General features: G+C 39.6%; 3 protein-coding genes across 7 annotated transcripts; 2 read left to right on the top strand and 1 right to left on the bottom strand.

Moving 5' to 3' along the window:
• Window positions 1–3,048: 3,048 nt before the first annotated feature.
• Window positions 3,049–6,971, top strand: LOC141822245 (asparagine synthetase [glutamine-hydrolyzing]). The gene is made up of 13 exons (XM_074709692.1): window positions 3,049–3,249; window positions 3,786–3,924; window positions 4,432–4,527; window positions 4,618–4,759; window positions 4,859–5,049; window positions 5,135–5,296; window positions 5,384–5,464; window positions 5,562–5,783; window positions 5,862–5,996; window positions 6,079–6,159; window positions 6,235–6,321; window positions 6,399–6,506; window positions 6,574–6,971. The coding sequence occupies exons 1-13, from the start codon at window positions 3,170–3,172 to the stop codon at window positions 6,820–6,822; spliced, it is 1,773 nt and encodes a 590-aa protein (XP_074565793.1). The 5' UTR covers window positions 3,049–3,169; the 3' UTR covers window positions 6,823–6,971.
• Window positions 6,972–7,183: 212 nt separating this feature from the next.
• Window positions 7,184–9,720, bottom strand: LOC141828283 (pyruvate decarboxylase 1-like). The gene is made up of 6 exons (XM_074715683.1): window positions 9,111–9,720; window positions 8,839–9,002; window positions 8,100–8,750; window positions 7,880–8,000; window positions 7,613–7,801; window positions 7,184–7,515 (listed from the first exon to the last, which is right to left on the bottom strand). Exons 1-6 carry the CDS (start codon window positions 9,630–9,632, stop codon window positions 7,345–7,347), a joined length of 1,818 nt encoding a protein of 605 aa, XP_074571784.1. The 5' UTR covers window positions 9,633–9,720; the 3' UTR covers window positions 7,184–7,344.
• A 1,051-nt stretch (window positions 9,721–10,771) lies between these two features.
• On the top strand, window positions 10,772–22,113 carry LOC141837257 (6-phosphofructo-2-kinase/fructose-2,6-bisphosphatase-like). Of its 5 annotated transcripts, XM_074724698.1 has the most exons (23): window positions 10,772–11,027; window positions 11,110–11,173; window positions 11,269–11,570; window positions 12,861–13,061; window positions 13,187–13,396; window positions 13,967–14,059; window positions 14,139–14,237; window positions 14,365–14,394; window positions 14,642–14,695; window positions 14,909–14,962; window positions 15,032–15,109; window positions 15,602–15,693; window positions 15,767–15,824; window positions 15,912–15,986; window positions 18,867–18,914; window positions 19,230–19,327; window positions 19,801–19,876; window positions 20,228–20,290; window positions 20,395–20,486; window positions 21,297–21,365; window positions 21,465–21,528; window positions 21,602–21,667; window positions 21,787–22,113. In XM_074724698.1, the coding sequence occupies exons 1-23, from the start codon at window positions 10,866–10,868 to the stop codon at window positions 21,862–21,864; spliced, it is 2,226 nt and encodes a 741-aa protein (XP_074580799.1). In that variant the 5' UTR covers window positions 10,772–10,865; the 3' UTR covers window positions 21,865–22,113. The 5 variants fall into 5 exon arrangements, 2 of the variants coding, with proteins under 2 accessions (XP_074580799.1, XP_074580805.1); XR_012602532.1 differs by lacking the exons at window positions 21,602–21,667; window positions 21,787–22,113 and having other exon boundaries at window positions 20,417–20,486; window positions 21,465–21,519; XR_012602533.1 differs by lacking the exons at window positions 21,465–21,528; window positions 21,602–21,667; window positions 21,787–22,113 and having other exon boundaries at window positions 19,801–19,935; window positions 21,297–21,351.
• Window positions 22,114–22,323: the final 210 nt, after the last annotated feature.

Raw genomic sequence — 22,323 nt, 5'->3', positions numbered from 1 at the left:
AGTTTGAATCTCGACGAAGCCGAGATAATATCCTCCTCCATTATGGTCAACTATAGTTTTTCGATTTATCTTTTCATAGATGATCATGAGTCTGATCGTGTGGGGCCGCTAAGGTGACAAATTCTACTTTTTTTTTATAGAAAAGGATTAATCACACATCGACTTTAATTTTCAGAGATATATATATATATATCTTGACTCTGAATTTTCACAGCCTGTTTAATCTTTCATTCTCATTTTGTCAAACCATTTTTTTAAAATGACAGTGAAGTATTGTCCTTATTTGGTTCACTTAGACGGCTCAAATAAATACAAGTTAAATATCTATTTATCATGGATACAACTTAAAGCTATTATTATCTTTATTATCATTGATGCGTGTACTTCACCCAACCTGTTTCAGCCTGACACTTGTATTGTTTGTTATCGTTTTTTCCCTTTTTTTTATTTTCTATTTTTTATTTAAAAAAACATAGAACTGAAACAGGATAGTGATAAGACAGCATGCAATAATTGAATTTTAAGTATTGAATACAGACGATGACTATCCCAAGAGCCTTGAATATTCTCTTATTGTCCCGGGAGAATGATGCAACGGTAGGACATCTGGGTTGTGATCCATGGATTCACGGTTTGATTCTCAACTACGATGTATTTGTAAGAATTTTCTTCCAAATGGGAAACACAATCAAAGGATGTTGGGCATCTGGATTGACCGCCATATGCGCTTCCTGATTTACTCTGGTGGTCGATGGGAAACTTACATGGGACCGGATCGGCCACCTCCCATGAGATTGAGAGACTTTGATTTATTTTTTTTTATATATTCTTTTATTTTTCAATATCATCAATTCATTTTTTAAAATATATTTATTATAATATTAACAAGCTTCGAGTCGCGGTTAAAATATAAAATCGCTGACGCGGCATGGACTTTTTTTTAATGAGGAATCCGAACGGCGTGGCCCCGTGAAAAACATTGGAGAGTCGCCACGGAACTCGAAGTCCCTTGTCATGGGAGAAGTTGCGTGTGAGGAAAATGGATGCGTTCTTTTATTGGTGGTGCCAATTCATTATTATCTGATTTTGACTTGTCGTATCGTACTCAGGTAAAGAAAGAACAAAGGCATAATTATCAACGAGACATTTATTATTTCTTCAGTTTGTTTTGTCTTTTATATACATTTATATATATATAATACAATTCTAAAGTTTCTACTGAATATTAAATTAAAGTGATGTAAGAATTATTTTGATCTTTCACGTAGATATATATATTAGTAATTTAAAATGACCAAGACAATTCGATATTTATGCCGAATAAAAAAAAATTAACACCATGATGCGATTGCACATGGTTGTATGTATGCATTATTAAAGTTTTTCTTATTTAATATGAAATGAAATGAAATGAAATGAACAATTATAAGTATTTGTTATGGGCGCACATGAGCAAGATCCGTTTTGCTATGTCCGCATGCGCCACCATGCTTCTACCCTTCAAATTTATACAATCATTGAAGTATTACATTTTTTTAATCAAGAGATTTGTATTCAGTGATGGACAGAGACAGATCCAAAAATGAAAGGTGAGCTAAGTTTTGAGTGTGAAAGGGATGAATTAAGCATAAAAAAAAATTGACTAGATTCAATGAATCTATCGAATTGAGTCAAAACAGGAGATTGATAGTTGTTTGCAAGATTGTAATCACGATATTTGAGAAACTTTTCAACAGTTTTAGTCATTAATCCCGACTATTAAATTTATAAATGATGATCGTACTGGAATTAACCATGTGAAGATAGTGGGTCACATCTATTTAGGATCAATAATTGTATATATAATAATGAACAGTAACTCCCAGAGCAGAAAGCTCAAAGTAGAGCTTAGAACTTAGGAAATTTAGAGTGGAAAATTTAAGAAATTGAGTTCGAAGTAATCGATCAGATCACTTTTATTTGTTGATCTTCAAAAGTGTGGATCTAATCTAGGTCTTAGAATACACCATATATATGTTGAGGCATACGATAAGATGGTTACCATGCAGACGTAAGATTTGATCATGACTACAGTACTCAACGAGGATATTCTATCCGTCTGTTGGGAGATATTCTTTATGGATGTCAACATTCATGGATGAATTATTGTAAGAAGAAAAAATACACGACGAACGTAATTTTCCAAACTGTCGACTTCAATTTCAATTGCGAAGAAGTTTAACACGGACGGAATACTAAAATATATATGAATGATGATCTCACGACTTGAATTAAGAGGAACAAATAACGTTGTAGAAAATCGTAAACGTACGAGCTGAGCTGAAGGAGATAAGGACGAAGGGCAAGTGGGGCAGGCCTCGTCACTGCCGATAAGGCTCGCGCTCGTCTTCCCTCGTGTTAAACAATAATGTATTATTTTATTCACAAAACCAAACACGCCTCTTTAACATTAATCATTCACCCACCAGCTCCCATCTCAGCTGTCCATTTCAAACCCCAGCGGACCCCGCCGAGGCTCTCGGACGGTCAGTATTTACGCTGGCAAAATAAATAAATTATGTTAAAAAAATTATAGAAGTTATAAGTAAATTTTCTTCTTTATTTTTAACACAATTTTCTATTTTAAAGATAGATTGACTTTCTATTTTAAAGAGCGACGATCATGCAAAAGGAGGACAAATAGGGAATAGTTAAGGATGATGAACAAGTTAGCAACATAATAGTTGAAAATTGAATCGATCAAATAAAGTAAATTAAATTTCAACGGTGGTTATCTTCTTCAAATATTTTTTTATAATAAATAAATAAATGGATAATCAAATTGGGTTCGTCAGACTGCCGACCAGTTCACGGGGACACGTGGAGGTGCAGACCGACGACGCGGGGACCAGCTGAGTCACATCGAGATACGGATAAGGCAGGGATGGACCGACGTACCCCTGCCAGAACACACGGCGACGGTTCGCGCCCGAGCTGCTGCGGTTCGAGGCGTCCCTCTGCTCCGTCACCGCGGAGATTGCCTATAAAAGGCGGGCACCTCCCCACTGTTTTGGACACCAAACTGACACTTGTTTCTCCGTGCGCAATCGTAGATTCACGGTGTCATCGTTCCGTTTGTCGGCGATTGATATCCTTCTCCCGCTTTCTAGCTCTTCCTCTGCCATTGAGAATGTGTGGGATACTTGCAGTGCTGGGTTGCTCCGATGAATCTCAGGCCAAGAGGGTCCGAGTCCTCGAGCTTTCTCGCAGGCAATGATCCCCAAACCTCCTTTCTTCTTGTTGCCTTCTCTCTCTCTCTCACTTATGCACTCTGTTCTTGATGCGTCGTTTCAGTGTGATTTTTGTCACTGTTTAAACTGTTTTTACTTCGATTTGGTAGTCTCAGAGAAGATACACACGTTTCATTAAATTTTAACAGATTTATAAAAGAAAGGGCAGAAAAAAGAAACAGGACAGATCACAATACGGATTCCCTCATAAATGACAGCAAAGAGCAGAGTTTGATAGACCAAATTAATCAATAATTATCTTGATTAAAAATGACTTTTTTTTTCGACTCTCTGTTACTAATATTTAGCAAGTATTTTTATTTGCTTAGTTTTCTTTTGCTGTTTTTTTATTGTAAATTTTACTGCAAAAAAGACAGGAGGAGAAGAAGAGGAGAGTAGAAAATTAGTGTTGATGTTGATAAATTCAGAATAAAGTATTCTTGTTTTTCAAATATGGTTTCTTTTTGGAAGAATGAAAAGAAGTGTTAATTTATTGTTTATCGTCTTGGGAAACAGGTTGAAGCATAGAGGTCCAGATTGGAGTGGACTCCACCAGTTTGGCGACTGCTACTTGGCACACCAGAGGCTGGCCATTATCGATCCTGCCTCAGGAGACCAACCTTTGTATAACGAGGATAAGAGCATCGTCGTTACGGTATCAGAATCATGCCCCTTTGCGTCTCTTGTTTGTCATTAAAGATTTGATTGGGTAGCCTCTAAAATACATTGAGAATTTAAATTACTGGTCAGATCTAAGCTATTGTTTCGGGAAAATAGCTCAAAAACAGACCTATTGTTTTTCCATCATCTCACAGAAGTTAATGATACTGACAAATTTGACAAAAATGATAGAGCTGTTCTAATCCACGTCGGGTTTGGCTGTGAGAATTTTTTTCATGGAGAAAAAAAAGGGAAAGAGAAATCTCATTTTACAAAAATAATCAGTTGACTTGTCCTAACTCTTGAGAAAGTTATGAGCTGACATCCTAAATATTATCTGTTGTGGTTCTAAAGTTGGCTGTATTACCAACTCCACAGGCAAAATAACTTCTCCACTATGTCAATGAAAATCTAAAATATTTATAAAACTTTTGGATTTTGAATTTGCAAGTTTATGCAGTAATTTAGTTACTTTTAACTTTGGAGTTTGTTCAAAACACAGGTGAACGGAGAGATCTACAACCATGAAGAGCTGCGGAAACTCTTGCCAAATCACAAATTTAGAACGGGCAGCGACTGCGAAGTTATTGCCCATCTGGTAAATCAAGATTAAAAAAATTCTTGATATACAGCTCGAGAACAATGCTTAAAAACTAACACTGTCCTTTGGATATGATTAATTTGTTAGTATGAGGAATATGGCGAAGGATTTGTCGATATGTTGGACGGAATATTCTCATTTGTGCTGCTAGACACGCGCGACAACAGCTTCCTTGCTGCTCGCGATGCAATTGGAATTACTCCTCTTTACATTGGATGGGGACTTGATGGTGAATTTCGACTTGGATCACTAATTTTGAAGACCTTTTCTCTTAGTATCCATAAAGAGTTTTAAAATTAAGATTCTGAGTCTGTTCTTCGTGGTGCAGGATCTGTTTGGATATCGTCCGAAATGAAAGGATTGCATGATGACTGTGAGCACTTTGAGGTGTTTCCTCCTGGCCATTTGTACTCCAGCAAAGGAAGCAGCTTCACGAGATGGTACAACCCACCCTGGTTCTCTGAGGCAATTCCTTCAGTGCCTTATGATCCCCTTGTCCTCAGAGAAGCATTCGAGAAGGTAATATAACCGATGAATGTTTCAAGTCTACTCAAGATCACAAAATAAAGATGTTGCGTCGTTTGGTACTTGCTCGCTTGTGCAGGCTGTGATCAAAAGGCTTATGACTGACGTTCCGTTTGGAGTGTTGTTATCTGGTGGCCTTGATTCATCACTCGTTGCGGCGGTGACTGCTCGTCACTTGGCCGGCACAAAAGCTGCCGAGCAGTGGGGAAGTCAACTCCACTCCTTCTGTGTTGGCTTAGAGGTCAGCAAACTGATGAGCTTATCTTTTAACTCAAAAGGAAAGAAGTGGAGTTCTTGTTCAGATTTATCATCCTGTTTACTATTGCAGGGCTCACCGGATTTGAAGGCAGGAAGGGAGGTCGCAGATTATTTAGGAACAGTTCACCATGAGTTCCACTTCACTGTTCAGGTAGTGTTATCGTACGTAGTGGGAATCCTATCGTTCGATTATCGCTTGTAGTTGTTACAGGACAAGTACTCAGTCTTATCATTTCTCTTGTTATCAGGATGGTATCGATGCTATAGAGGACGTGATCTACCATATAGAAACATACGACGTGACAACAATTCGAGCCAGTACACCGATGTTCCTCATGTCTCGGAAGATCAAGGCACTGGGAGTGAAGATGGTGATCTCCGGTGAGGGTTCAGATGAGATATTTGGAGGGTACTTATATTTTCACAAGGCACCAAACAAGGAAGAACTACACAAGGAGACATGTCGCAAGGTATTTATTCATTTCTTATCGACGAAAACAACTAGTCTCGTGTGGCAAACAATCATCTTGATTCTTATTGTGCACTAGATAAAAGCTCTGCATCAATATGATTGCCTGAGAGCTAACAAAGCAACATCAGCATGGGGACTGGAAGCTCGGGTGCCGTTCTTGGACAAGGAGTTTATCAATGTCTCAATGAGCATCGATCCTGAATCAAAAATGGTATGTGAAGTGCAACATCGACAAGATTTTTGATTTTGCTCCACAGTTTTCTGATTTGTTTTGTTCTCTCTTTACAATTCAGATCAAGCCTGATCTCGGTCGGATTGAAAAGTGGGTGTTGAGGAAGGCCTTCGATGACGAGGAGAACCCCTACCTCCCAAAGGTTTTCGTCTAGTCGTCTTGCTCATTAGAGATCTTGCTAGTTGTTGGAAGAGCTAACAAGGATTTTGTTTTGCAGCATATTCTTTATAGGCAGAAGGAGCAATTCAGTGATGGTGTTGGTTATAGCTGGATCGATGGACTGAAGGCTCATGCTGCAGAACATGTAACACTTTGTTTCAATTGTCAATCCTTTGCTCTAATAGTATTTATTTCTGAAACACCCCAAAAAAATTGCTTCAGGTATCTAACAAAATGATGCAAAATGCAAAGAACATATATCCACACAACACACCAACCACAAAAGAAGCTTACTACTACAGAATGATCTTTGAAAGGTTCTTCCCACAGGTATAGAATTGCACTCTAACTATTGCCATGAGCATTGTCAAGATGTTGAGTTCATTTGTATGTGCAGAACTCTGCAAGGTTGACTGTGCCTGGGGGTCCTAGTGTGGCTTGTAGCACCGCGAAGGCGATCGAGTGGGATGCGCAATGGTCAAAGAATCTTGATCCCTCCGGCAGAGCTGCACTCGGGGTCCATGTTTCGGCATACGATCCCACCGTGCCATCTTCGATCGCAGCTGGAACCAATTCTGCAATGCTGATCAACAAGAAGCAGAGGATGATGGAAGTGAAGGCCCCAGAGCTCACTATAAGTTCCTAGGTCCTTAAGAAAACACAAGCTACTACTGTAATCAAGGTATTTGAGTGATTGACATAGTAACGAGTGAAGTTTCACTTCATGTAATGGCAGTGTCTGCTGAATGTAATATCAATAAAATTGTCCCGAACTCTTTGTGGCCTTTCTTTTTAGTATTGTGAAGATCGGTGAGCTGGGCTGTTCTGCAAGCAAACCTCATAAATTCATGTCGAGAGAACTGCTATCTTCTAAAGTTCTAAGAAAAAGAATGTATGTATACAATACATAGGTCGTGTTAAGTTTGTTGATCTCAAGTGACAGAGCTCAAAACTAAGAGATAAGTAAACTGTTCAGTAGACATCAAAATGCAATCTCGAACTCTATTACAATAGTAATTCAAGTGAAGTTACAAACAAACCCTACACTTCGACACAGTTTTTGTATCGTAAAACACAAAAACAACAAAATAGTTGAAAAACTCATCCCGAAAACAGAGCATGGGGTTGAGCTTTACTAAGAATAGTAACATGCAACGTTGCAAATGATTTATTGCGGATTTGGTGGCCTGCTGTTGGCAGAGCAAACCCTGGAGCCCCACTCGAGCAGCTCTTTGCTGGTGTCGTCCTTGTGCACGATGATCTCGATGAAGCACAAGCAGTCCTGTTTCGGCCCCAACGCCGTTGATATCGCTTCCTTCAGCTCCTCCTCGTATCGCACCTGCACCCGCCCATGCAGCAACAAAGATTATAGTCACTTTTGGTTAGATTTTGTCCATATTTGTCATCTTAAGTTACAGTCTTAGTGATGAGATCACCTTGGCGGTCCAGCACTTGCCCTCGCCGTTGTGGATGGCGTCGACCAGGGCGGTGTAATCCCAGTTCTTAATGACATTATACGGCCCATCGTGGATCTCCACCTCGATCGTGTAGCCTCCGTTGTTGATGAGGAAGATGATGCTGTTCTGCCCGCACCGCAGCATCGTTGACACATCCTGCGCCGTCACCTGCAAGTTTCATGTAAATTGCGAAATATTAATACTGTAAGTTAAAATATAAGGGTCAAATTATTTTTCAGGAATTGCCTGAAAGCTTCCGTCGCCGATGCAGGCGATGACACGCTTCGTCCCCTTCACGGCCTGCGCATAGCCCAGAGTTGCTCCGACCGACCAACCGATGGATCCGTATTGCATCTGGAACTCGTACCTAATCAAGAAGAAAATCTTAGATTCTTGTTGGAATCTGTGTGTTGATGAAAAGTTGAGTTGAGTTGAGTATGAGCTTTGATTGATTTAATTATATTACCCGCAGCCTTCCGGGAGCTTCATCTTTTGGCAGTTGAACCAGGAGTCGCCGGTCTCGGCGATGATGGCGTTGTCTCCGGAGAGAATATTTTGTATGTGCTGGAAGAGCACGTTCACCCGCAGCGGCTCCTTCGGCGCGCATTGCAACGGCTGGCCGTCGGGGACGAAGATGCGTTGGTAGTTCTCGTAGGCGGTGCTGTTCTTATTGAGGCGCTTGGCGAGCGCCCGGAGGAAGTCCTTCATGAGCACGCACCCAAAGGCGGGGCCGTTGGCCACCACCACGCGATCCGGCTGCACGATGATGGCCTTCTCCTTCTTGAGCAGCAGCGAGTAGCCCACGGAGCTGTAGTCGTTGAAGATTGGACCGACGAAGACGTAGGCGTCGGCGGACTCCACGATTTCGGCGCAGAACGACGTGCTGACGGCGCCCCAGTAGGTGCCAATGAACCGCGGGTGGTGCTCCGGCACGAGCCCCTTCGCCGACGGCATCACCGCGACCGGATAGCCGCTGGCGTCGGCCAACTCCACCAAGGCGTTGCCGGACTTTGCGACGCGGATCCTGGGTCCGCCTACGATCACGGGTTTCACCGCCTTGTTCAGGAACTCCGCCGTCGCCTCAACCGCCGCAGCCAGGCCCATCTGGTTGCTCAACCTGGCGCCAATACGCGTTGAGTGCTTAGTACTTATGTCGAACAGACAGTGGGTAAATCCTCTGCATCTGTAACAAGAAGTTTACTTACTTGGGGGCGATGGAAAAGGGGACGGGCTCGCGGCTGAATGTGGGGTGAGAAATGGCCGCGAGGTTGCAGCCGATGCTGATGTACACTGGTTTGCTCTCCTTGAGCGCGGTGGAGATGGCGGTGTCGATGAGTTCGTGAGCGTCTTCGAGATTGTTCACCACCGCCTGTACTCCAACACATTGAAGAAGCCACAAGATTTCAAGATTAGTCTCGAGAACAGCTCAAAATTCAACTTTTTTAGCACAGTTGAGCCGACGATCCATTTTAATTACCTGGAAACAAGTGACGGTCTGGAAGCAGCGGAGTTCCTGCGAGAAGTCGGGGAGGCCAATGGTGTGGTGCAGAACGCGGTTGGTGCCATAGTCGTTGGAGTTGGGGCCGCCCACGATGCAGATCAGCGGGAGGTTCTCGCTGTAGGCGCCGGCGATGGCGTTGAGCACGCTGAGACCGCCTACGGTGAACGTGACGACGCAGGCTCCAACGCCTCGTGCGCGGGCGTAGCCGTCGGCGGCGTACCCGGCGTTGAGCTCGTTGCAGCAACCGATCAGGCGGAGGTTGGGTTCCGCGATGAGGTGGTCGAGGAGGGTGAGGTTGAAGTCGCCGGGGACGGAGAACACGTCGTGGACACCCACCTGCACCAGGCGGCGTGCCAGGTGGCGGCCTAAATTGGCCTCCGGCGTCGCGACCGGCGCCGAGGGAGCGATGTGGTTGCAGTGCGCCGTCGGAGGACAGCCCAAAACGCTCTCCGCAGTAGGCTCCGCCGCCGCGTCAACAGACCCAATCCTGGTATCCATTGCCACTGAACGCGAGAAAACGTGACTGAAATATCTCAATTTTTCGCCTCAGAAAACCTTTCTTTTTTCGTTTCTACTTTGACTTGTGTTCTTCCCAGTGATCAAACGGAACTACTTATAGCAGGTTCGAAATTATTTTCATTTATTGTTTGAAATAATTATTTTTGGTTCTCATGCCAAAAAATGAAAACCAGAGGCGGCGATTTGGATTGCGAACTGGACAAGGTATTCAGATCGCCGGATTAGGCGGAGTACGATCCTTCATGGTAAAACCATTCATCTATCGGAAGATTCGTAGAATCATAAATTGATTCCTTAATGATCAATCTCATCCGATATAATAAAATAAATATTAGTTTGGTTTAAAAAAATATAATTTGAGTTTCTTTTTTAATTTAGACACATAAATGGAATTAAGCATGGTGGCTAATCTTGGCATTTATTTTTCTGTTGACTGGGTTGTGGATTCATTCGGCTGGTGGGCTGGATTCCCTGTCGTTTTCAATCGTTTCGCGTCTTTTCGCGTTGTCGGCTTGCGTCAGCAGCGGCGGCGGCGCGTGAACAGCGCCTGGACCAGCAGATTCCGGCGAACGCTGCCCGCTGTTTTGATCGAAATATGAACCGACAGTCCACGGAATTGGACTTGCCAAATTCTTGTGCGGCGCAAAGCGAGTCGGTGGCATCGTGCAGGTGCATGCCATCTTCGAGTGCGGCGCATGCAACATGCATGCCAAATCCGTGTGACATGAGCTGAATTAGAGTCTCCGGATTCGTAACGCTTTCTCCTTTCCGCTGCTCGCTTGTGTTTCTTGCACGACCGCAACCTCAATGAGTTGATGCAACCTTTGGAAGAGATTTACAGCTTAAAACCCACGAGAGATTCGTGGTATCAGCTAGAGCAGCCCCACGTTAAATAATTTAAATATATTATATTAATGAGATTCGTGGTATCAGCTAGAGCAGTCGTCAATTTATTATCCAAAATGCAATCTTATGTTGGGCCCAGTTGTTGTTGGGCCGAGGCTCGGGCCGAGCCTGAGTCCAGAATTGCTCATATCTGGGCCTCTTCGGGTTCAGATGAGGTTCGCGTAATTGAATTAACCGGCAGGCACTAGATGAATATATGGACATCATAATCACGTGACTTCCTCGCGTCGGCTTCCTCCATCGCATCTGCTCCATCTGCTACGCTGCCGTATCCTAACCTCCACCACCCGAAGCCCTCTTCCCTCCATGGGGACTGGCGCCTCCAAGAACTCCGACTGCTCCCACGGAGGCCGCGAGGGGCAGCTCTACGTCGCCCTCAAGATGGAAAACTTCAACGTCCGAGGAGACCTCGTCCCTCACGTCTACGGCTCCGTCCCCATCACCGGCTCCTGGGACTCCGCCAAAGCCGTACACTTTCTTAACTTCGTCTCCCTATTCTCTTCCATTTCATACTATTTAATTGGTTTATGACGATTGTAATTCCACTTAGCTCTCGATGGCACGGGAATCGGCCTCGTCGTGGGAACTCAGCTTCGTCGTGCCTCATAATCATGGTAAAAATTGTTTTCTACTTGGACCTCGATTGTCTCACGCGAGATTGTATCTTCATGTCCTGAATTGTAACTGGCTGGCTGTTGGTGTTTTGTAGAGACGCTAGATTTCAAGTTCTTGTTGAAGCCCAACTTTAGCTCAGGGCCGTGCGTGGTGGAGGAGGGGAAGAGCCGGATTCTTACAGGAGGGTCGCTGGAGGAGGGGGATCCCAGGCCGGCACTGTTCAAGGTTGGCGGTGATGATGAGGTGCTCGAGTTTAGGGTGTTCATCAAGGTCGACATTGTGTCCCCGTTTGATCTTGCTGCAAGCTGGAGAGCTTATCAGGAAAATATTGAACCGTCAAGAGTTCGAGGGATTCCAGATGTCAGTATAAATGTGGCGCCTGAGATGGGTGTAGAGGTACTTCTGGAAGTAACTTCGTTTTGTTGCTCGTCTGCTGCTGCTTAGTGTTCCAAAATTATGCAGTCAAAAGCAATTTACTAGGAGAAGATACACTATTTTTGTTCACGAATAGTCTTCCTAGAGAGAAAGTGCAGAAAACAATTCACCATGGTAGTTAACATGGAATCTTATGAATTAGAAGAAAAAATATCTATGGGAATTGTCTACCCAATAGATTAAGTTTTTTCCTGGTTCCCTTCCAGTTACTGAGTTCTGGTTACAGAAAAAGGTCATGATCATCTGCTTACAAGATAAGAAAATTTAATGGAAATAAATGTTATGATATTTTAAAGAAATTATTAACATTAGTTTATTTTGCCTTCTAGGGATGTAGTTAATCTTCTTTGAGCACATATAAACCTTTGACTCTGGTGGGCATCCAATCCTTGGTAATATAAGAAAGGACTGTTGAATCTTGTCCAACTAAATCTTTTGCAATTATTGTATTGTGTTCAAGAAAATGTGATTCTTGATGCTCTTTTTAGGAGTAGCTAGGTAAAAAAAGTTTTCGCTTCTTGCTGAATCACTTCTTCTGATTGTTCTTAACATCCCTAAATTCCTACTTACAAATAAGCATTTCCAACAAAAAACTATAATAGTAATATTTTGGTAAAACTCATAATAACTTGTGAATCTATACATGAGTTGATATTTATGCCCTTTCTGTCTTTTTCTTACCTTAGGCATAATGCTTTGAATGACAAGTGCAACTGTTGCATTGCTATATAGGTAATATTACCTTAAAGGCATTGCTATATAGGTAATATTACCTTAAAGAACTTGTGATGTATCTGTTCAGATAATGCTGGTTTGAGGTGTTACAGGATGTCAATGTTGGTTTGTGAAGCATTCAGAATGGCACACCTATAATGACATTCAAGTTCTAGTTAGTGTTTGTTGACAACTGCTTGTAACAATTTTTAGATAGATCTCTCTAGACCTTATCTTTTGTTGTGATTTGCATTTGCATATTATGGATAATAATGTTTCATATATTGTATATCAATTCTCTGGTGTGATGCTTTCAGATGGTAAAAAAGCAACTTTAAATTCAATAATAAGAAGTTTACAGACTTACACTTGGGTTTCTCATTTTAGATTTAACAATCTATGGTGATATTAATTTGTATTTTCTCTCTCAATTTATGCTAATATCGATATTCTCACCCTTGACTATCCATCGCATATTACCAATTGACATTGTTGTAAGCATGCTGCAATTTCATACTCGTCCATTCTTCCTACCAGAATGGTTCACCATCTACCTTGGAGCTTGATTTAGAACACTATGTTGTTCCAGCACCATCTTCCATTGCTGGTGCTGTTTATGCAGCTAACTTGGCAGAGACACCAAGATCATTATCTAGTAGGAATTTCTCCAAATATGATGCCTCAACTGGTGGTTCATATGGCTTAAGTAAAGCTGGTGACTATTCTAACAGTCGCAAGGTACTGACGTTGTGTTGTATTTCTATGCTGTTTGATGATATACTTGATCTTCTGATATCCTTATTTTCATACCTATTTAGTTGATAATCCTGCATTCCAGCTATTCTTCTTCTATTCTTCTTCAGGACATGGATAACTTTGTCGCAGATCTTCCCAAACTTCTTCCGGTTCCTGGTATGGTAGAGTCAAAGTCAGCGGGCACATTCTTATCAGTGCCAAAGCAAGATGGCCAGAAAGGACTCTTTGTAGATAGGGGTGTTGGCTCTCCTAGACTTGTTAAATCAGCTAGTGCAGGCATATTCACATTTGATCTCAAGTTGGACAGTGAAACAAAGGTTTGTTCAATCAGAAAGAGTCCTCTTGTTTATTTGTGAAAAATTGACATTGATTTGTTTTGGTCATTGTTAGTTGGTCTGTTTGTTTCTCTAATCAGGATGTTCTGTCTGAGCACTAATCACATACTTTTCTTCTGCAAGATCTTGTCATTTTCTCAACAAACTTGCTTGTACTTCAAGATGTGAACATACTTTTCTTCTGCAAGATCTTGTCATTTTCTCAACAAACTTGCTTGTACTTCAAGATGTGAGTTTTGGTGTAATGGTAAACCATGTCGCTGAACTGGATTCCTAAATGCATAAACTTGTCTCCCTGCCATGTGGACATGACCCTGGATGCAAGCTACTTTGCTTGCGGAACTTTCTCAACTAGCTTCCTACTTTTTTTCCTTTCTGACTGGCATGAGAACTGCCCTGCCTAAATAGTAGAAAACCATATAGATTGCTGGATTTTGTTGGATTTCTTTGACTATGCCATCTCACAGTGCTCTTTTGGGGATGGGTGCAAGCCAGAACAATTTTTGAGGGGGAAAAAATTGATTCTTCTTCTTATTCATTGATTACTTGAAGGGAATGCCAGCAGCTGCTGGAGCAGTTGCAGCTGCAGCTGTAGCTGATCAGATGCTTGGGCCCAAGGAGGATAGTAGGTTGGCCATTGTTCTGGTAACAAACTGGTACTTTTCTTCTTTGGATTTTTTTCCCTCCACTCTATGCTTTACATTATTGTCTTGTGCTCCTATAGGTTGGTTTGCCAGCTCGAGGAAAGACCTTCACAGCAGCCAAGCTAACTAGGTATTTGAGATGGTTAGGTCATGAAACAAAACATTTCAATGTCGGGAAGGTAAAGACTGTTTTCTTGGTTTTGCCATCATGACATAGTCAAATTTGTTAAAACTAAAGTTTTGTTAGATGATCTCATCTGATAAAACACTAACCTGCTTTTCTTTTGCATGTGCATTGGCTAACAGTATCGCCGTCTTAAGCTTGGGACAAATCAGGTATGTTAGGTGACTTGTTTTTTCTTTTCTTTTATGATATTTGTTGATTGGGTCATTAATCACATAGCCTAAAAGCACATGTAGAGTTTATATTACATAGATTGAGTTACAAACATTTATTGTGACATCTAAATCCATTATTTCTCTCACAAATATTGATTGCGATGTTCTTCCATAGTTCGTCATTCATCAATTTCTTACGTTTCTTCCTTTTATAGTGCTTAGTAAATCACATTTCATTATGCAGTTAGCTGATTTTTTTCGTGGGGACAATCCAGAAGGTGTGGAAGCACGCAATGAGGTTAGGAATAAGCAATACATTACAGCTGCTCTTTGTTTGCTTTTGATCACGAGTCACAGATGTGCTAAATATCTATGTCAGTCTGTTTGTTATGGTTTTTGCATGGGTTCAGCTACATTTTTACTTGTATTTTCTGTTTCTATGTTCCTTCGACAGTTTCTTCAAACTATTTATTCACAAACCACACTTATTGTACCCAACTTCATTATCTAGGTGGCAGCTTTGGCTATGGATGATATGATAGCATGGATGCAGGAGGGAGGTCAGGTAAATTTCTAATCATCTGATGATAAAAGTGGCAATAAGATAATTCATTCTCTTTCTGGTGTTTCATAGGTTGGTATTTTTGATGCCACAAATAGCAGCAGAAAACGTAGGAACATGCTGATGAAAATGGCCGAAGGAAAATGCAAGGTACATATATGAGTCAATCAATTCGTGTTATTATCTGTTTCTTTATGTTCTTAAATTTCAAATTACTAGACAAGTCAATTTTGCCAAGAGAGTTTCTTGCGCTAGTGAAGCAGCTACTGATTATCTGAAAGTATCCACATTTAATTAGATATTCACAAAACCAGATTCAGTTGCATCTTTGGTCCTTTTTCCCCCTTAAATATGCCTACCTATTTTAAATCTAAGAAGTGATGGAGTTGGTTAATATCCTAACTTTAGTTATTTCTGATTCAATAGATTTCAGAAAGTAGTTACATAAACTCAAGAAGTGCATTTGTAACTATTATGATGGGATAAAACTTGAAACTCCTTGGTCCCTCCCTCATCTTGTTCTATCACGTGCGCTTTACAAATTGAAAATTTTCCCAACTGTTTTACATTGACTTGTTAATTGTCTCAAATAATGCACATATTTTCTGTTTTCCATTTCTGAATGTTTATCTGACTTTGTAGATCATATTCCTGGAAACAATATGTAATGATGAGCACATAATAGAAAGAAATATACGCTTGAAAATTCAACAAAGCCCTGATTATGCAGAAGAGTGAGTTACTTTGTACTTTTAGATAACCTTATGTTCATATGCCATGATCAGAAGTGCAGCAATTATTCTGCAGACCAGATTTTGAAGCTGGAACGAGAGATTTTAAAGAGCGCTTAGCCAATTATGAAAAGGTTCTAAACAGAATTCACTTGTTCTAGATCTATATCTTATGGTATTCACTTTCAGTTGCTCTATGAAAAATATATTCTCCTTTATAGGCTTATGAGCCGGTGGAAGAGGGTTCTTATATCAAAATGATTGACATGGCCAGTGGACAAGGTGGACAGATACAAGTAAGTTTATTTCTTCATCTTAATAGTTGGATGCACCCTTCTGCTTCTTTTGTTTTTTTGTTTGAAAAAGGGCTTGGGTGAACAGTGTGTTCACTCATAAATATTTCATTGATCAACTAGTGAAACAGGACTTGGGGGACAAGTATTTCCAAATAAAAGTAGGTGAGACCCAGAGCTCAATGCCCCATGCATACTAACATGCAAGTGTGAAAATTATATACCTGGATGCTTACTTGTCCTTTTTTCCAGAAAAAAAAATCAAAGTTAGGAGAGAATCCTACCACTAACTAGTATATATATCTACATCTATCAGTCTATCTATCTATTAGAGAGAGAGAAAAACTTACAGATGCTCTGAGTAGGAGAGAGTAAGTCTGCCTAGTTTGGCTAAGATAAGGTATCTATGATAAAAGCAGCAAAATAACTACAGATTCAGCTGCTAACGAGACTAGTTACACCTGTGGTGAGACTAGACTACTTCCTTAGTACTGATAAGAAAGAGCATAATGCAACTGTTAATTGAGTTACTAGTATAGTTGAGTTGAAAATGAATGAGATATAATAACTAATCGTGTACCAGTCTTGCTAAATCAAAGGAGCCTACTGACTGAACTTAAAAACACTGGAGGTTGGTAGAAGCTGAATTCATCTGCTTTCCATTGTTCTGTCCATTCCATTATCAAGACATAAATCTGCTTTGTGATTTTACTTAGGAAAATTTTGCTTTTTGTTAATTTTTTTCCTATCCTAATCATACTACGCATAATTTATTAGTCCTGTACCAATCATAACGGTGGGCTTTCTCTTGTAGTTTGATTGAAAATAATTTTGTCTCATTGCAACCAGACATTCCATACCCAAGCTTGGCACCAGGATAGAGTAGTGATTCTAGAAAAGCCATATAAATCATCTATAATGAATCTGTTTAAGCAAAGTTCCAACTTGAGATCCAGACTAGCAGCAATTACGTACCATCCACTTTTAGTGAGCACTGACCTAATAGGTGGCATGCAGATTCTTTATTTGAGCAGAAAGCACACCTCGGATCAGTAATGGCCATACCTTTCTTGAAATGCATATCCTTTGTGTTGAGTACATTTTTCAGGAATATCCAGGTGAAGATTCTCACTTTCTTAGATGCAAAAAAGCCATAAATCTGACAAAAAGGATCCTGCAGCTGCTGTTTCAGTTAGAAATTTGTAGGTTGTTTTATCACTGAAAATGCCATTGTCTGCCCACTGCCAAGCCAGTGAATCTACTGAATTGTAGTTCCAGTTCAGGTTGTTGATTATATCTTTAATGATTTAAAGCTGATGTAGATGTGCCAATGGTGTTCTATCTGATAAATTCAATCCCAGATCCAATGCTTGCAATTGCACTTCATTCATCCTTATTTCTGGAATTGAATAGACTCTAAACTTCAAGGAATTCTGTGGATAAAACAGGATTTGTAGACCATCTGTCAAACCATCAAAATGTATTATATTCATCTCCAATTTTCCTTTCTAGACCTACAGATATAAAATCCCTGATTATTGATAGGTCTGTCCAAAGATGTAAGGACTTTATTTACTTTAGACAGATTGTTTTGCCACTTGGTGCAGTATGAGATTCGTCAGACCATGATTATTAAGTATTAATGATAAGCTCTTCCATACATTTCAGCCATCTGGATGTGAAGCCATGCAATTTGAGAATTAGAAAGAGGCTTTCGCTGACACTACCCATGCTTTTCATAATCTACTTTGATCAAAGCAGCTTCCCTCTTTCCTTTGTAGCACCAATTTAACGTTTTTGTAGCAGTCATAAAGCAATCCTTAGATCTATGTTTTTCAAAAAGGAATCCATATCAATTTGGAGTCTAATGGCAACACCTTGGAATCAGCTTGATGTTAAGGGTTTCCAGAGCAATTGGTCCAAAGTCAGCTGTCTTGGGCTTTGTCAGATGACACATAGGCATGTCCTATTGTCTATGCTTTGAGAGTTGGAATTGAGCAGATCCTTTTGTGGTAAGGTGGTATGGAAATTGGCACTTGCTATTTCATGGTCATGCATATACATAATCGTACAAAGCTAATGCTGGTTCATATATGAGTTGCTCCTGCCATAAAGATACACTGAAATGCCCTGTACACAATATGTAGCATACAAGGATGTTATGTTAAAGTATCACATTCCTTTCATTAAACTTCCAGTGAGATCACAGAAAACAAAGTGACAAATGCTCGAACTAGGGATTCACACAATCTTGACAGTTCTTCATTAACTTTTGGTGTCATAGAAGAATTAAAGACGAAAATTATAGCTTATTTAGAAATTTAAAAAACTGAGAGAGAGTTTCAAGCAGTTAAAGAGGGAAGTAGGCTAAGAGGAGTGTTGGTTGATGGATGAGTAAAATAAAAATTAGAAGGTTGGTTGTAGATGTGTACTGTGTGGGTAAGCGATACGCACCTTATGAACTGAGTTATACATTATAGACACATGGACATTGGAAATTGTATAGTCCATGATATTTGGTGAATGGCACGTGATGGTTCCTGGTCAAACTGGTGAATACTGACCATACTAGGTTACATGGCTGGTATTTGAAACCCTTAACTCAAGGCACTTGAACCTCTCTTATTGCTGTCTGAATGCCTCAGTTACATTTAATGAGCTCCATACCTCACTTCTCGATAACTGACAAAAATTATTGCCTTATGCCTTTTAATAAAATTGATATTTGGTGAATGGCACTTAGCATTTAATCCTATCTCAGTTAATTGTTAAATTTATACAGGCTGAATGTGCTGCCTCGGTATTAAATTACTAATTTTTCCTTTTTGCAAATTTTAAAGGTTTGTTTAAGTTTTTGATGATTCCTTCCCTCCCCCCATTCAGGTTAACAATATTGGTGGTTATCTTCCTGGCAGAATAGTCTTCTTCTTGGTACACATTTCAATGACAACCTTGTAGAAGTTACTTTTCTGCTTCCTCATGTTATATTCCACTCTGCAGTTTATTAAAATGCCATCTATAGAAGAGATCAGAATGAAGTTTTTTAACGCTATCTTTTATTCTGTCTTTCATCCTTCATTAGCCCTTTGATATGTTTGCAATGATTAATTTTCTGACTGAGTTGATAAACTGTTCATTAATTAATAGCTATCTAACTTAAAATTACTAGAGGAAATCACAGATCTTCTCCTATAGATTCTTTGGCAAAAGCTTTTGGCATTCACGCTATTTGGACTTGTATTGCAGGTGAACACCCATCTCGCACCCCGGCCTATTTTGCTCACTCGGCATGGCGAAAGCCGAAGCAATGTTAGAGGAAGAATTGGAGGAGATGCAGTATTGAGGTTAGATATTTTTGTCTCTGCAAGATATGTTATAATTATTTCATCTTATGTTGACAGTCTTAAGTGCTATTCGTGTTAGAACCTATACATTTAAAATATCTGTCTTCTTTCAAGTATCTCACTTTTGGTGCAAGGTGGAATTTTTTATATCTCATTATTTACTACAAGGAAAAAACAATAGTTAATTCACATGATTATATCACGATAGCCTTGGTAGGAATCATTACCTAAAAAATTACCCCACCTTTTTGCAATTGCTATAGTGATAGAGCAAATATCCTACTATCAAGACTGCTCATCCATGCATCTATTCTTTTCTCAGTCCTCTAGGAAAAATTTGAAATAGAGCTGTAGTGTCTGCCTGCATGATTGAGGATAATTGCTTCACTTTTCCCCCCTATATTTTATCTCTTCTAAACAAATTCCAATTCTCCACATGCATAAGAATTTGTTGTCTTTCAATTTTGGGGCAGTGAAGCTGGGGAACTTTATGCGAAGAAACTTGCGAACTTTGTTGAGAAGAGACTGAAATCTGAGAGGACAGCTTCTGTAAGAGCTCATTTCCTTTGGCATTCTTGTCTAAATTTCAACGTCTGTAGAGCACTTCGGTACTGCTTTCTCCACAACTTCTACATTATTACATTAATAGAATTTAGGACAATTATATTTATAAGATAGCACTTGGATAAAGTTGATTCACGTGAAATATATTCTGCTAGCATAGGCATATTTACTAAAATTGTGCTTATTGGTACCATATATCATATGCATGTTTTTGTGATCCTACCAATGTTATTGAGATCAGGTAGTTTAATGATTCTTCACGTAGCTTGTAACTTTGTAATATTCATATAGAAAAAGTAGTTATATTTTCTTACAAGTATTACTTGATTATCTCAGATATGGACTAGCACACTCCAAAGAACAATTTTAACAGCAAGCCCAATTGTTGGTTTCCCAAAGGTATGGTCCATCCACACTGAGATTTTAAGCTTGATGATATAATGTGCACTTTTTAATTTTTGATCAGTTAAATTTTGTCAATTTAATGCCATCATCATTACTAGATACAATGGCGGGCTCTTGAAGAGATTAATGCTGGAGTATGTGATGGAATGACTTACGAAGAAATAAAGAAAAACATGCCTGAGGAATATGAGTATGCGACAAAATGCTGTGTTAGTTTATTCATTTTGATAAGTTGGTTCCATAATGATGCTTTTAGTTGCTTGATTTGGAATGTTCTTGCTCTTTTTTCATATCTAAGAAACTAGTAAAACTCAAGGACATATTTATTGCTTGTAAATACTCTGCAAAAACCAAGTATTCTAACATGGAAGAGTAAGTATATTTTGTACTGTTTGCTTAATAGAAGGACTAGGTTTTACCTTCTCTTGTTTGGGTGAAGCAAATATAAAAGTTTCCTCAAAGGGGAAAAAAATTCAGAAAAATTAGTGAAAGGTTGGTTAACTTTCTCGAACTTATCCAGGAAAGTTAAATCTTGGTCTTACTCCAAAATAAACTATCAGAGAACTGTTTCCAAGGGGATGCTGTGAGTTGCATAAATTAGCTCTCAACTCTTTATTCGTCGATGCTTATGCATGGTGACTTCTCCCATTAATGCTTATAGGAGCTGGTGGCAGTGGAAAATATTCGTTGATTAAGATCAGAAACCTTAGTAACTACAATTCAATGCATTGATAATATTATTTTCTTTGAGGTACTCCTTGTACTTGGTAGAATTGAATTTCTTGGAGCACTTTTTATGCTTTATATTGTACTTTTCACTTTCTTGTTCACCTCTAGGGTGGAGATCTTTTGAAGAGGAAAAAAAAACTTTTTACTCTCAGTGCTTTCAAGGCAATTTTTTTGCACTTGCAAGAATACCAGTTGATTCAATGATTTCTTCTTTTGATTATTTTCTTATTTAATTTCTTTGACCTTAATTTCATCCATGTTAAAATTTTAGATCGCGTAAGAAGGACAAGCTTAGATATCGATACCCTCGAGGAGAATCATACTTGGATGTCATTCAAAGGTTTTAAAGTGATTTAATTCAATTGATTATGTTTGTGCTTTTCATTAGACTCAAATTTACAAATGCCTCCATATCTACTTGATATGTTTATACTTTCAGATTGGAACCTGTAATTATTGAGCTTGAAAGACAGCGTGCGCCTGTTGTGGTCATTTCTCATCAGGTACTGTCTGAATGCTTACTTATATGGATTTTTAACCCCGAGAAATACATAACAATCCTTCCTAATATTGCAGGCAGTGTTGAGAGCATTGTACGCATATTTTGCTGATAGACCATTGAAAGAAATTCCTCATATTGAGGTACGTCAATACTTTAATTGAGGCTCTATTTCAATGTTTCAGCACTACGAGTGCAGCATTATCCTAGTATCGATAAAGCAGTTCAGATTCTTAGACTAAGTTTCTTTCTTCCCCTGTAGGTTCCACTCCACACAATCATTGAGATACAGATGGGTGTCACAGGTGTTCAAGAAAAAAGATACAAGCTCATGGATTAATTCATTTCCATGGTGGTGTGAGCAAAGGTTAACATTTCACATACTTGACAATGCTATTTTCCTAGTTAGTCACTTTTATGTAATTATGATTTGCATATTGGAAGTTAGACTCGGGAACAAGCCACTCCAATTGTAATGGCGACATTTATCAACAATAAAGATGGCTCGATACATCACAGCAATCTTATTCTGCAAATATTTTTGTGTGATTTTCTGCTTCTTGAGCAATAAGACCGTCTGTATTCGATTCATGCTTGCATCGAGTGTCATCCTGGAGCAGAAACAGATTCAAAAGGTCATTTAGTGTAGCCTCTATTGCTGTTTGAACTGATGAATCATATTGATGCCTTTCTTAAGGTTACCAAACATATTGTTAGTATTCGAGAAAGAGTTTAAATTTTGATTCTCAGATTAAAGAGATTCTGTCTATGCTGATTAAAGAAATTCAATGATTACAAT

Source organism: Curcuma longa, chromosome 1, assembly GCF_044706935.1.
Source record: "Curcuma longa cultivar G26 ecotype Majalengka, Jawa Barat chromosome 1, ITB_CL_G26_1.1, whole genome shotgun sequence".
In the NCBI taxonomy this organism is placed as follows: domain Eukaryota; kingdom Viridiplantae; phylum Streptophyta; class Magnoliopsida; order Zingiberales; family Zingiberaceae; genus Curcuma; species Curcuma longa.
Note: the sequence above shows the minus strand (reverse complement) of the source record. Positions and strands in the feature narration are given on the sequence as shown.

Excerpts from the sequence above, each read along its gene's own strand:
- LOC141828283 (XM_074715683.1), bottom strand. The coding sequence starts at position 9,632 with ATGGATACCAGGATTGGGTCTGTTGACGCGGCGGCGGAGCCTACTGCG. Across the intron at positions 9,003-9,110 it reads AGACCGTCACTTGTTTCCAG|GCGGTGGTGAACAATCTCGA; the intron begins GTAATTAAAATG and ends GTTGGAGTACAG. Across the intron at positions 8,751-8,838 it reads CCCTTTTCCATCGCCCCCAA|GTTGAGCAACCAGATGGGCC; the intron begins GTAAGTAAACTT and ends TATTGGCGCCAG.
- LOC141837257 (XM_074724698.1), top strand. The coding sequence starts at position 10,866 with ATGGGGACTGGCGCCTCCAAGAACTCCGACTGCTCCCACGGAGGCCGC. Across the intron at positions 14,696-14,908 it reads GTGTGGAAGCACGCAATGAG|GTGGCAGCTTTGGCTATGGA; the intron begins GTTAGGAATAAG and ends TTCATTATCTAG. Across the intron at positions 15,825-15,911 it reads GCTTAGCCAATTATGAAAAG|GCTTATGAGCCGGTGGAAGA; the intron begins GTTCTAAACAGA and ends TCTCCTTTATAG.
- LOC141822245 (XM_074709692.1), top strand. The coding sequence starts at position 3,170 with ATGTGTGGGATACTTGCAGTGCTGGGTTGCTCCGATGAATCTCAGGCC. Across the intron at positions 5,784-5,861 it reads ACAAGGAGACATGTCGCAAG|ATAAAAGCTCTGCATCAATA; the intron begins GTATTTATTCAT and ends ATTGTGCACTAG. Across the intron at positions 6,160-6,234 it reads AGAACCCCTACCTCCCAAAG|CATATTCTTTATAGGCAGAA; the intron begins GTTTTCGTCTAG and ends TTTGTTTTGCAG.